General features: G+C 50.0%; 1 protein-coding gene across 29 annotated transcripts in view; it reads right to left on the reverse strand.

Moving 5' to 3' along the window:
- The window catches only part of ADGRL2 (adhesion G protein-coupled receptor L2), a 198739-nt gene that overhangs the window by 18246 nt on the left and 165383 nt on the right, over positions 1-15110 (reverse strand). For all 29 annotated transcript variants that reach the window (XM_063939006.1, XM_063938985.1, XM_063938992.1 and 26 more), the window contains one exon: positions 943-1034. In XM_063939006.1, the coding sequence (XP_063795076.1) occupies positions 943-1034 (92 nt within the window). The remainder of the gene's footprint in view (positions 1-942; positions 1035-15110) is intronic.

Below are 15110 nucleotides of genomic sequence, written 5' to 3' on the forward strand. Positions count from 1 at the left end.
CTAAAGTGAGGCTTTTTCGACTCCTAAAGGGGTAAAATGTTCCACCCAGCATAGCTTTGCCCGGTAGCTAGTATACTAAGGTTCCCTGCTCCAGTAAAGCAGGCACATATGTTATCCTTGTGCATAAGGGGCAGCTCTACAAGCAAAACGCTGCATTTTCTATAGACGTATATTCCTTCCCACTGTGCATGAGCCCTTATGCGTCATACAACCTTTTAGTTTACAACCGGATTTGGAGTTTCTTTTGAAGCACAAAAATCCTGTTTGCAAATGTTAATCTAGACTTATTTACAGGCAATTTTCTGCATCCATTCTCCTTTCACCATACAGAGCAGTATAGATAATCAATTGTACAACAATAACGTCCAATTTGCACCAACCATAAAACCTGAGCGGAGCCCACACAACCAAGGCAGTACACGAGCCTGTAAAGGTCACCCCGTAACACAACAATCTGTCAATGAAGAGGCCCCTTCACTAAAGAACACCTTTCAGAAGATTGTAAGTGGCTTCAACATTAAAGCAAACGTTTGTTTAATTAGAAAAGATCATCTGTAAGTTAACTTTAGTAATAGAGTCCGCTCTCGGAGGAGCCGGATTACAAGTGAGAAGTATTTACCATCCCAGCATCACAAAGTCATTTAGAAAAACAAACCTCACATAATCATATCAGCCTTGTGGACGAGATCATCATTTTAAACGGCATTTTAAATGCAAATGAAATTACCCTATTGCTACGGAGTACTCTAATTCATTTATGCAATTTAGGAGCATCATTTCAGGGAAGGGATTATTTATCTCTGACCAGTGCGTACTACGCTGTGGAAGGAGCGTGACGGTGGCCCGGCCTAATGGAGCCGTGACATCTCTATTGCTGACTGATAAACTGCGCAACAGTAAAAGCAGAATTCCCGCTTACAGCGGAGCACACAGGTCACTTACTTAATGTTTTCCAAGCGGCTGGAGTCTGGCTTTAAAGTGTTGGAGTGTTTCACCATTTTGCAGAGCGTGATTGCCAGAAACACAAGATTGAGCTGTGAAAGGAAAAATAAATTAATCAGTAAATAGAAAACGAGAAAGAAGGTTACAATGTATCACTCGCTATCAGGCATCTTAGAAATCTAGGTTTTCCTTAAATGTCTTAAAAGAATAATAAACAAAACAGTGCTAAAGTAACATTCTGTATGACAGATAGCGAGGGTCGGTGCTACGCAATTTGCGGTCATTCCACTGGCTGGTGCAATAAGGAAGCGACGTGGACTAGTGAGAGGTTACACAGCTTTGGCTGATACTAGCCATCGATGGAACCAAATTTAGGTTAGGGGAACAAGAGTAATTTTGTAACTCGCTGCGATTACGGTTGCCGGAAGCAATTGAAATCGTCTCATAGGAGGTAAAAATATTTTGAGGTAAGCAACTTACAAAAGGTGTAACTTACACCCCAACTTAATGCCATGTACCCTGTTACATGGAATGTAAGACTGTGCTACACTTACACATTTCCCTTTAGCACCCAAACAAGCTCTGTTAGTAATACATAGACAGAGAAAAGGATGAGAAATTTGTGTAGGAAAACGTGGCCGGAGAGGCCCCCGACCACTGCTCAGGTAACTGAAGAGCCCCCCCCCCCCCCCCCGACCACTGCTCAGGTAACTGGAGAGCCCCCCCCCCCCCCCCACCACTGCTCAGGTTACAGAGAGGCCCCCGACCACTGCTCCGGTAACGGAAGAGCCCCCCCTGACCACTGCTCAGGTTACAGAGAGGCCCCCGACCACTGCTCAGGTAACGGAAGAGGCCTCCGACCACTGCTCAGGTTACAGAGAAGCATCCAACCACTGCTCAGGTTACAGAAGAGGCCTCCAACCACTGCTCAGGTAACGGAAGAGCCCCCCCCCCGACCACTGCTCAGGTTACAGAGAGGCCCCCGACCACTGCTCAGGTAACGGAAGAGGCCTCCGACCACTGCTCAGGTAACGGAAGAGCTCCCCCCCCCCCCCCCTGACCACTGCTCAGGTTACAGAGAGGCCCCCGACCACTGCTCAGGTAACGGGAGAGGCCTCCTACCACTGCTCAGGTTACAGAGAGGCCTCCGACCACTGCTCAGGTTACAGAGAGGCCTCCGACCACTGCTCAGGTTACAGAGAGGCCTCCGACCACTGCTCAGGTTACAGAGAGGCCTCCGACCACTGCTCAGGTTACAGAGAGGCCTCCGACCACTGCTCAGGTAACGGAAGAGACCTCCGACCACTGCTCAGGTAACGGAAGAGGCCTCAGACCACTGCTCAGGTAACGGAAGAGGCCTCCGACCACTGCTCAGGTAACGGAAGAGGCCTCCGACCACTGCTCAGGTTACAGAGAGGCCTCCGACCACTGCTCAGGTAACTGAAGAGCCCCCCCCCCCCCCCCCCGACCACTGCTAAGGTTACAGAGAGGCCCCCGACCACTGCTCAGGTTACAGAGAGGCCCCCGACCACTGCTCAGGTTACAGAGAGGCCTCCGACCACTGCTCAGGTAACTGAAGAGCCCCCCCCCCCGACCACTGCTCAGGTTACAGAGAGGCCCCCGACCACTGCTCAGGTTACAGAGAGGCCCCCGACCACTGCTCAGGTTACAGAAAGGCCTCTGACCACTGCTCAAGTAATGGAAGAGGCCCCCGACCACTGCTCAGGTTACGGAGAAGCATCATACCACTGCTCAGGTTACAGAGAAGCATCATACCACTGCTCAGGTTACAGAGAAGCATCATACCACTGCTCAGTTTACAGAGAAGCATCATACCACTGCTCAGTTTACAGAGAAGCATCATACCACTGCTCAGTTTACAGAGAAGCATCATACCACTGCTCAGTTTACAGAGAAGCATCATACCACTGCTCAGTTTACAGAGAAGCATCATACCACTGCTCAGGTTACAGAGAAGCATCATACCACTGCTCAGTTTACAGAGAAGCATCATACCACTGCTCAGTTTACAGAGAAGCATCATACCACTGCTCAGTTTACAGAGAAGCATCATACCACTGCTCAGGTTACAGAGAAGCATCATACCACTGCTCAGGTTACAGAGAAGCATCATACCACTGCTCAGGTTACAGAGAAGCATCATACCACTGCTCAGGTTACAGAGAAGCATCATACCACTGCTCAGGTTACAGAGAAGCATCATACCACTGCTCAGGTTACAGAGAAGCATCATACCACTGCTCAGGTTACAGAGAAGCATCATACCACTGCTCAGGTTACAGAGAAGCATCATACCACTGCTCAGGTTACAGAGAAGCATCATACCACTGCTCAGGTTACAGAGAAGCATCATACCACTGCTCAGGTTACAGAGAAGCATCATACCACTGCTCAGGTTACAGAGAAGCATCATACCACTGCTCAGGTTACAGAGAAGCATCATACCACTGCTCAGGTTACAGAGAAGCATCATACCACTGCTCAGGTTACAGAGGGGCCTCCGACCACTGCTCAGGTTACAGAGAGGACTCCGACCACTGCTCAGGTTACAGAGAGGCCTCCGACCACTGCTCAGGTTACAGAGAGGCCTCCGACCACTGCTCAGGTTACAGAGAGGCCTCCGACCACTGCTCAGGTTACAGAGAGGCCTCCGACCACTGCTCAGGTTACAGAGAGGCCTCCGACCACTGCTCAGGTTACAGAGAGGCCTCCGACCACTGCTCAGGTTACAGAGAGGCCTCCGACCACTGCTCAGGTTACAGAGAGGCCTCCGACCACTGCTCAGGTTACAGAGAGGCCTCCGACCACTGCTCAGGTTACAGAGAGGCCTCCGACCACTGCTCAGGTTACAGAGAGGCCTCCGACCACTGCTCAGGTTACAGAGAGGCCTCCGACCACTGCTCAGGTTACAGAGAGGCCTCCGACCACTGCTCAGGTTACAGAGAGGCCTCCGACCACTGCTCAGGTTACAGAGAGGCCTCCGACCACTGCTCAGGTTACAGAGAGGCCTCCGACCACTGCTCAGGTTACAGAGAGGCCTCCGACCACTGCTCAGGTTACAGAGAGGCCTCCGACCACTGCTCAGGTTACAGAGAGGCCTCCGACCACTGCTCAGGTTACAGAGAGGCCTCCGACCACTGCTCAGGTTACAGAGAGGCCTCCGACCACTGCTCAGGTTACAGAGAGGCCTCCGACCACTGCTCAGGTTACAGAGAGGCCTCCGACCACTGCTCAGGTTACAGAGAGGCCTCCGACCACTGCTCAGGTTACAGAGAGGCCTCCGACCACTGCTCAGGTTACAGAGAGGCCTCCGACCACTGCTCAGGTTACAGAGAGGCCTCCGACCACTGCTCAGGTTACCGAGAGGCCTCCGACCACTGCTCAGGTTACCGAGAGGCCTCCGACCACTGCTCAGGTTACCGAGAGGCCTCCGACCACTGCTCAGGATGCTGGAGGATATGTGACATAGTCTGAGAAGAGAAGGGCAGTCGACCAAACAATATAAAATGCAGCATACAAACAATTCATCTGGGAAATCTAACAATGCACATTAGAGTGACATCAGGACCGTCACTTTGAATTATGTCTCTCACCAGTTACTTTCATTATTAATAAGGTTCAAACATAGTTTGCAAACAGAATGGAAAGAATGAGCAAGATAACAGTGCGCATTTAGCCATCTTACAAAGGAGTTTTAAGTGGGGACTTAGGGACACAGAAGAAATAAACCTAAACGGAGCGCTGAGGACTTGTAAGGCGGAGAGTAAATATAGTAACAAGATGCAGACACGATGCACATCTGCTGCGTACAACACTCGCTGCTTACATTTACACATTTTCTTATATACAGGCAGTCATTTTATCAGTATGTATATACTGTAAGTTACATTAATACAGACCATGCAAGAGGAAAATGCAGGATTTCTATGCACAATACACAGGTTTGCGCTGCACTAATTCACGTTTTTATTGGAGGCAGCATACAATATTTTAGTTACTGTACTACATGTACACACATACGTTACATACAGTACATCGGACTAAGCAGAACAGGTAACAGGGTGCAATAATGCTCAGGGCCACGGACTACTACATTCTGTTATTCTGAAAATTATCTTTACTATGAAATCTGATGCCATATTTTTCCATGGCTTGCTTAATTCATCCAATTAGACCGGTAGTAAAACACATATATATAACACATGATCATCTTATTCCTAAATTGCCAAGTAACTTCCAAACCAATTAAGAGCGTTTGTAAAATGCAGCCAAAACACATCTGACGTTTGTGCAGTTTCAGTGGGTAGTACGTGAATTCTGATTCTTGAACGCCCATCTGTACGGGGCGGAAACAGGATTGCAATCTGACAATGAATGCCCCTTCGGGCTGTTCGATATATTTTACACATTGAAACCAATTTCCCGACCCACCAGGCAGGACCTCCAGCTGTAAAGCATTTATGAGAAGTCAGACTTATATCACCGCACCCAGTATAATGAGAACAATGTGTGTGTTTGTTGGCACCCGGCACGGCTAAGGGTGTTCGCTTCAGCTTGGCACGGCACCACCGCTGTCATGTAAGGACTCACACAATAATAACAGATATAAAGAGTGAGCATGTGGGGATTGGGGATTCTTTATGGAATATTGTTTTGGCTATACAGTCTCTCTCTTCTATGTGGACGTGTACGGTACCCAACCCCTCACAGATGGGGCAGAACGTACTCCTGTAGAGGGAAATGCTGAAAAGCTACAGAAAGCTGTACGGAAAGTATTGCGCTTCCACTCCGCAGATAAAAGCATTATATTATCTCTACCGGATTCAGTCATGAAAACTTCTCTATTGTGGTCAGGCGTCTGATCTCCCAGCTATCACTCCCTAATGCAGGCCAGCAATTCATCTGTTTCCAGCCACAACACACAGTCCTTAAAAGTCCTCCAAAACGTAAAGAGTAACTCCGCTGACGACATAATACACCTCGCTGTACGTTGTAGATGGAAATATGGCAATCGTCTACATATGTGATAGTCCTATGGGAACAATGGGGGTCATTCCGAGTTGTTCGCTCGCAAGCTGATTTTAGCAGATTTGCTCATGCTAAGCCGCCGCCTACTGGGAGTGAATCTTAGCATCTTAAAATTGCGAACGATGTTTTCGCAATATTGCGATTACACATCTCGTAGCAGTTTCTGAGTAGCTCCAGACTTACTCGGCATCTGCGATCAATTCAGTGCTTGTCGTTCCTGGTTTGACGTCACAAACACACCCAGCGTTCACCCAGACACTCCCCCGTTTCTCCGGCCACTCCTGCGTTTTTTCCGGAAACGGTAGCGTTTTTTCCCACACGCCCATAAAACGGCCTGTTTCCGCCCAGTAACACCCATTTCCTGTCAATCACATTACGATCGCCAGAACGAAGAAAAAGCCGTGAGTAAAAATCCTAACTGCATAGTAAATTTACTTGGCGCAGTCGCAGTGCGGACATTGCGCATGCGCATTAAGCGGAAAATCACTGCGATGCGAAGATTTTTACCGAGCGAACAACTCGGAATGACCCCCAATGCACGTTATACTGCAGCGAGAAGGGCGCAGCGCAACTATAGGCTGACACCTATTCTCCAGAGCGCATGGGGTCTACGTGCATCACACTCGCATATTATTACCATAAGAAACATTATGAAGCAGCTTTAATTACTTCTTTATGCTCCCATCCTGTTTATAGAAAACAATGGATGACAGTGACCGGGAATGACACCCGTGTGTATGGGACCTAAAGGGGATTTCTAGCAGTGAAACTACACGGCGCTAGCACGCAGCTCCGCGTAAATGTGCTTAGCTGCACCCAACACAGTAGACGGCTCTTGGCCATCCCTTATACCTGTATGAAGCTCTGCAGCAATTATTCCTAGTATATGTCGGGACTTTGGGGGGGGGATTCAGATCTGATCGCCGGGATGCTAACTTTGCTGTCCTGCGATCAGATAGTCGCCACCTTCAGGGGAAGTGTAAATTCGCTGTGCAAGTGTGCGGTCGCATGTGTACGCCGAGCTGCTAAAATTCACATTGTGCAGCCCAGTGCGATGCTATGTGTGCGCTTAGCTACTAAAATCCAGTGTGCGCAGTCTCTGTGCAGCCCAGGACTTATTCTTCCAGTGCGATGCTATGTGTGCGCCTAGCTACTAAAATCCAGTGTGTGCAGTCTCTGTGCATCCCAGGACGATGCTGTGTGTACGCCAAGCTACTAAACTCCAGTGTGTGCAGTCTCTGTGCATCCCAGGACTTATTCTTCCAGTGCGCTACTATGTGTGCGCCAAGCTACTAAACTCCAGTGTGTGCAGTGTGTGCTTAGCCCAGGACTTACTCTTCCAGTGCGATGCTATGTGTGCGCCTAGCTACTAAAATCCAGTGTGTGCAGTCTCTGTGCATCCCAGGACGATGCTATGTGTACGCCAAGCTACTAAACTCCAGTGTGTGCAGTCTCTGTGCATCCTAGGACTTATTCTTCCAGTGCGCTACTATGTGTGCGCCAAGCTACTAAACTCCAGTGTGTGCTTAGCCCAGGACTTACTCTTCCAGTGCGATGCTATGTGTGCGCCAAGCTACTAAAATCCAGTGTGTGCAGTCTCTGTGCAGCCCAGGACCCAGGACTTACTCTTCCAGTGCGATGCTATGTGTACGCCAAGCTACTAAAATCCAGTGTGTGCGCAGCCCAGGACTTACTCCTCCAGTGCGATGCTATGTGTACGCCAAGCTACTAAAATCCAGTGTGTGCAGTGTGTGCGCAGCCCAGGACTTACTCTTCCAGTGCGATGCTATGTGTACGCCAAGCTACTAAAATCCAGTGTGTGCAGTGTGCGCGCAGCCCAGGACTTACTCTTCCAGTGCGATGCTATGTGTGCGCCAAGCTACTAAAATCCAGTGTGTGCAGTCTCTGTGCAGCCCAGGACTTACTCTTCCAGTGCGATGCTATGTGTACGCCAAGCTACTAAAATCCAGTGTGTGCAGTGTGTGCGCAGCCCAGGACCCAGGACTTACTCTTCCAGTGCGATGCTATGTGTACGCCAAGCTACTAAAATCCAGTGTGTGCGCAGCCCAGGACTTACTCCTCCAGTGCGATGCTATGTGTACGCCAAGCTACTAAAATCCAGTGTGTGCAGTCACTGTGCAGCCCAGGACTTACTCTTCCAGTGCGATGCTATGTGTACGCCAAGCTACTAAAATCCAGTGTGTGCAGTGTGCGCGCAGCCCAGGACTTACTCTTCCAGTGCGATGCTATGTGTACGCCAAGCTACTAAACTCCAGTGTGTGCAGTCTCTGTGCAGCCCAGGACTTACTCTTCCAGTGCGATGCTATGTGTACGCCAAGCTACTAAACTCCAGTGTGTGCAGTCTCTGCGCAGCCCAGGACTTACTCCTCCAGTGCGATGCTATGTGTGCGCCAAGCTACTAAACTCCAGTGTGTGCGCAGCCCAGGACTTACTCTTCCAGTGCGATGCTATGTGTACGCCAAGCTACTAAACTCCAGTGTGTGCAGTCTCTGTGCAGCCCAGGACTTACTCTTCCAGTGCGATGCTATGTGTGCGCCAAGCTACTAAAATCCAGTGTATGCAGTCTCTGTGATCCCAGGACTTACTCTTCCAGTGCGATGCTATGTGTGCGCCAAGCTACTAAACTCCAGTGTGTGCGCAGCCCAGGACTTACTCTTCCAGTGCGATGCTATGTGTACGCCAAGCTACTAAACTCCAGTGTGTGCGCAGCCCAGGACTTACTCTTCCAGTGCGATGCTATGTGTACGCCAAGCTACTAAACTCCAGTGTGTGCGCAGCCCAGGACTTACTCTTCCAGTGCGATGCTATGTGTGCGCCAAGCTACTAAAATCCAGTGTGTGCGCAGCCCAGGACTTACTCTTCCAGTGCGATGCTATGTGTATGCCAAGCTACTAAACTCCAGTGTGTGCAGTCTCTGTGCAGCCCAGGACTTACTCTTCCAGTGCGATGCTATGTGTATGCCAAGCTACTAAACTCCAGTGTGTGTGCAGCCCAGGACTTACTCTTCCAGTGCGATGCTATGTGTGCGCCAAGCTACTAAACTCCAGTGTGTGCGCAGCCCAGGACTTACTCTTCCAGTGCGATGCTATGTGTACGCCAAGCTACTAAACTCCAGTGTGTGCGCAGCCCAGGACTTACTCTTCCAGTGCGATGCTATGTGTACGCCAAGCTACTAAACTCCAGTGTGTGCAGTCTCTGTGCAGCCCAGGACTTACTCTTCCAGTGCGATGCTATGTGTACGCCAAGCTACTAAACTCCAGTGTGTGCAGTCTCTGCGCAGCCCAGGACTTACTCCTCCAGTGCGATGCTATGTGTGCGCCAAGCTACTAAACTCCAGTGTGTGCGCAGCCCAGGACTTACTCTTCCAGTGCGATGCTATGTGTACGCCAAGCTACTAAACTCCAGTGTGTGCAGTCTCTGTGCAGCCCAGGACTTACTCTTCCAGTGCGATGCTATGTGTGCGCCAAGCTACTAAAATCCAGTGTATGCAGTCTCTGTGATCCCAGGACTTACTCTTCCAGTGCGATGCTATGTGTGCGCCAAGCTACTAAACTCCAGTGTGTGCGCAGCCCAGGACTTACTCTTCCAGTGCGATGCTATGTGTACGCCAAGCTACTAAACTCCAGTGTGTGCGCAGCCCAGGACTTACTCTTCCAGTGCGATGCTATGTGTGCGCCAAGCTACTAAAATCCAGTGTGTGCGCAGCCCAGGACTTACTCTTCCAGTGCGATGCTATGTGTATGCCAAGCTACTAAACTCCAGTGTGTGCAGTCTCTGTGCAGCCCAGGACTTACTCTTCCAGTGCGATGCTATGTGTATGCCAAGCTACTAAACTCCAGTGTGTGTGCAGCCCAGGACTTACTCTTCCAGTGCGATGCTATGTGTGCGCCAAGCTACTAAACTCCAGTGTGTGCGCAGCCCAGGACTTACTCTTCCAGTGCGATGCTATGTGTACGCCAAGCTACTAAACTCCAGTGTGTGCGCAGCCCAGGACTTACTCTTCCAGTGCGATGCTATGTGTACGCCAAGCTACTAAACTCCAGTGTGTGCGCAGCCCAGGACTTACTCTTCCAGTGCGATGCTATGTGTATGCCAAGCTACTAAACTCCAGTGTGTGCAGTCTCTGTGCAGCCCAGGACTTACTCTTCCAGTGCGATGCTATGTGTACGCCAAGCTACTAAAATCCAGTGTGTGCAGTGTGTGCGCAGCCCAGGACTTACTCTTCCAGTGCGATGCTATGTGTGCGCAAAGCTACTAAAATCCAGTGTGTGCAGTCTCTGTGCATCCCAGGACTTATTCCTCCAGTGCGATGCTATGTGTGCGCCAAGCTACTAAACTCCAGTGTGTGCAGTGGGTGCGCAGCCCAGGACTTACTCTTCCAGTGCGATGCTATGTGTGCGCCAAGCTACTAAAATCCAGTGTGTGCAGTCTCTGTGCAGCCCAGGACTTACTCTTCCAGTGCGATGCTATGTGTACGCCAAGCTACTAAAATCCAGTGTGTGCAGTGTGTGCGCAGCCCAGGACTTACTCTTCCAGTGCGATGCTATGTGTGCGCAAAGCTACTAAAATCCAGTGTGTGCAGTCTCTGTGCATCCCAGGACTTATTCCTCCAGTGCGATGCTATGTGTGCGCCAAGCTACTAAACTCCAGTGTGTGCAGTGGGTGCGCAGCCCAGGACTTACTCTTCCAGTGCGATGCTATGTGTGCGCCAAGCTACTAAACTCCAGTGTGTGCAGTCTCTGTGCAGCCCAGGACTTACTCTTCCAGTGCGATGCTATGTGTATGCCAAGCTACTAAAATCCAGTGTGTGCAGTCTCTGCGCAGCCCAGGACTTACTCCTCCAGTGCGATGCTATGTGTGCGCCAAGCTACTAAACTCCAGTGTGTGCGCAGCCCAGGACTTACTCTTCCAGTGCGATGCTATGTGTGCGCCAAGCTACTAAACTCCAGTGTGTGCGCAGCCCAGGACTTACTCTTCCAGTGCGATGCTGTGTGTACGCCAAGCTACTAAAATCCAGTGTGTGCAGTCTCTGTGCAGCCCAGGACTTACTCTTCCAGTGCGATGCTATGTGTACGCCAAGCTACTAAAATCCAGTGTGTGCAGTGTGTGTGCATCCCAGGACTTACTCTTCCAGTGCGATGCTATGTGTGCGCCAAGCTACTAAAATCCAGTGTATGCAGTCTCTGTGCATCCCAGGACTTACTCTTCCAGTGCGATGCTATGTGTATGCCAAGCTACTAAACTCCAGTGTGTGCGCAGCCCAGGACTTACTCTTCCAATGCGATGCTATGTGTGCGCCAAGCTACTAAACTCCAGTGTGTGCGCAGCCCAGGACTTACTCTTCCAGTGCGATGCTATGTGTGCGCCAAGCTACTAAAATCCAGTGTGTGCGCAGCCCAGGACTTACTCTTCCAGTGCGATGCTATGTGTGCGCCAAGCTACTAAAATCCAGTGTATGCAGTGTGTGCGCAGCCCAGGACTTACTCTTCCAGTGCGATGCTATGTGTGCGCCAAGCTACTAAAATCCAGTGTGTGCAGTCTCTGTGCAGCCCAGGACTTACTCTTCCAGTGCGATGCTATGTGTACGCCAAGCTACTAAAATCCAGTGTGTGAAGTCTCTGTGCAGCCCAGGACTTACTCTTCCAGTGCGATGCTATGTGTACGCCATGCTACTAAAATCCAGTGTATGCAGTGTGTGCGCAGCCCAGGACTTACTCTTCCAGTGCGATGCTATGTGTACGCCATGCTACTAAAATCCAGTGTGTGCAGTCTCTGTGCAGCCCATGACTTACTCTTCCAGTGCGATGCTATGTGTACGCCATGCTACTAAAATCCAGTGTGTGCGCAGCCCAGGACTTACTCTTCCAGTGCGATGAGAACAGGCTGATCGGGGCTGGAGCCGACGTCAGACACCCTCCCTGAAAACGCTTGGTCCCGCCTGCGTTTTTCCTGACACTCCCAGTAAACGGTCAGTTTCCAGCCACAGACGGCTTCCTCCTGTCCATCACCGTGCGAACAGATTTTTCGCACCATCCCGTCACTGACCGGCGATGCCCTTTGTTGTTGTCCAATGCGCGTACGCATTGCGGTGCACAGGAATGCGCAGTTATCACCTGGTCGATTGCTGTGCCAAAACGCACAGCAGCGATCAGATCGGAATGACCCCCTTAGAACATGGCTGTGGCCTAGATGCGTCATCGCTTGGAAAGTGCTAAAATGGAGAGTGAAAAAGTACCAGCCAATCAGCTCCTGCCATTTTTCAAACACAGCCTGTAACATGACAGTTAGGCGCTGATTGGCTGGTACTTTTCCACTGTCCATTTTATCACTTCCCAAGCGATGACGCATTTAGCCCAGTGTGTTTTCTTCTGGTTACCGTGTTCCCCCCAATCGGTTGCCATAGGTGACAGCGGCTACAGTTAGGCCTTCCATCAACTGGCAAATTCTGGGGTGCAGATGGTCTCCAGTGCCCTACGTATATGAATGATGTTACAGCTGCCACCTGAAGACAGCGCAGTTTACTGTGTGTTTTATAAGCTGCTCAATTGAATCATGTCTGCCTGCGCCTTGCATTTAAAAATTCATTGCACACAGCCTGCAGTGCTGACACGGATATGATAAGACAGTGGAAGGAAAACACTATTCTAAAGTAACCCAGCTGAACTGCACCGTGTCCTGACCCAAATTGTCCTCCCTGGAGATTGTGTTACCTGGTGAGAGCAGGAGTCTAAAACTGCACTTGTGTCTGGATATCTGTGCAGCTAGCCATCCGGAAGGCGATTCCTCCCTGGGACTGGCAGGAAGAGAGGTGTTTCTCTAAAGAAGGTTTCTAAATAAGTGCGGGAGACTGAACTCTTTGTGAACTGGATTAATTATTGACGATGCAGATGGAGCTGTCCGAATGATAAGAACAGATACTGACGTGTCATGATCTAAGATTTCATTAAACCATTTCAGGCATGCTAATGGTATCCCAACGCTCATTACTTACATGCTCGCCCTTCATAGATATAATAACCCCAGCATCATAGGAATGGTACTGTGACGGCGGAAGGAGGAATGCTTTTACCTCCTATAAATGCAGCCGCAGCAGAGCCCCAGCCAGGAACGCAGCAGCGGCGGCACGGTCGCACATGATGTAAGATCCTGACTTCAGGACGATTAGAGGGCGAAGCAATTGCAGCAGGAGATTTACTCTCAGCCACATCGATGTGATTGCTACCTGCTGCTTCATCCCTGAGGTTGGGAATACAGCTCCCAAAGGCCCGGCTCTTTTCAGGCTAAACAATTTGCTTGCGGATAATAATGTTGTGGCCTGGTAAATAACAGAGGATTCCAGCTGATCGCGGTCAATTCATGTCCTTCACCTGCATTCTGATTCCTTAGGGAGAATGGTGGGACATTGTAGCTGAGACGCTAAGGATACGACGCGGAGACAGCATCATTCTACTGCTTAGCAATAACATGACCGCTGGCTATGAGACGATAGGATAGGTTATCTCACGCTCTTATCGCTGCTGCGTCCGGACTATGCATGTGCGTGGTCGACCAATGACTGCCTACAATGATAAACCGGGTCGTCACCCGACTGACATCAAACTGTAGTTTCAACCCTAGACACTCAGACATTAGTAGCCGATCTAATATCTCTAGCCCAAAATAACCAACGGCTATGGGTATTGCAACGTACAGGCCATCGCAGGCTTCTGTCAGCAGGATAACATAAGCCCAGAGTCTGAGTCCCCTTCTCTGAATGATCGATTACTTTCTTATCTAGAAATTCCAAATTATGCCATAATTTATGTCACACAAGCAAACACTAATGTCAGCAGACAGAAGCAGTCACACAAGGCCCGGCTCACATGTAGATATGTTCCGTCCTAGCTGCATTCATCACACAAGGCATGGCTCACATGTAGATATGTTCCGCCCCAGCTGCATTCATCACACAAGGCTGGCTCACATGTAGATATGTTCCTCTCTAGCTGCATTCATCACACAAGGCTCGGCTCACATGTAGATATGTTCCGCCCTAGCTGCATTCATCACACAAGGCCCGGCTCACATGTAGATATGTTCCGACCTAGCTGCATTCATCACCCAAGGCCTGGCTCATATGTAGATATGTTCCGCCCTAGCTGCATTCATCACCCAAGGCTCAGCTCACACGTAGATATGTTCCGCCCTAACTACATTCGTCACACAAGGCTCAGCTCACACGTAGATATGTTCCACCCTAGCTGCATTCATCACACAAGGCCCGGCTCACATGTAGATATGTTCCGCCCTAGTTGCATTCATCACACAAGGCCTGGCTCATATGTAGATATGTTCCGACCTAGCTGCATTCATCACACAAGGCTCAGCTCACATGTAGATATGTTCCGCCCTAGCTGCATTCATCACACAAGGCCCGGCTCACATGTAGATATGTTCCGCCCTAGCTGCATTCATCACACAAGGCTCAGCTCACATGTAGATATGTTCCGCCCTAGCTGCATTCATCACACAAGGCCCGGCTCACATGTAGATATGTTCCGACCTAGCTGCATTCATCACACAAGGCCCGGCTCACATGTAGATATGTTCCGACCTAGCTGCATTCATCACACAAGGCTCAGCTCACATGTAGATATGTTCCGCCCTAGCTGCATTCGTCACACAAGGCTCAGATCACATGTAGATATGTTCCGCCCTAGCTGCATTCATCACACAAGGCCTGGCTCATATGTAGATATGTTCCGACCTAGCTGCATTCATCACACAAGGCTCAGCTCACATGTAGATATGTTCCGCCCTAGCTGCATTCATCACACAAGGCCCGGCTCACATGTAGATATGTTCCGCCCTAGCTGCATTCATCACACAAGGCTCAGCTCACATGTAGATATGTTCCGCCCTAGCTGCATTCATCACACAAGGCCCGGCTCACATGTAGATATGTTCCGACCTAGCTGCATTCGTCACACAAGGCTCAGCTCACATGTAGATATGTTCCGCCCTAGCTGCATTCGTCACACAAGGCTCAGATCACATGTAGATATGTTCCGCCCTAGCTGCATTCGTCACACAAGGCTCAGCTCACATGTAGATATGTT

The sequence above is a fragment of the Pseudophryne corroboree genome, chromosome 9, assembly GCF_028390025.1.
Source record: "Pseudophryne corroboree isolate aPseCor3 chromosome 9, aPseCor3.hap2, whole genome shotgun sequence".
Taxonomy (NCBI): Eukaryota; Metazoa; Chordata; class Amphibia; order Anura; family Myobatrachidae; genus Pseudophryne; species Pseudophryne corroboree.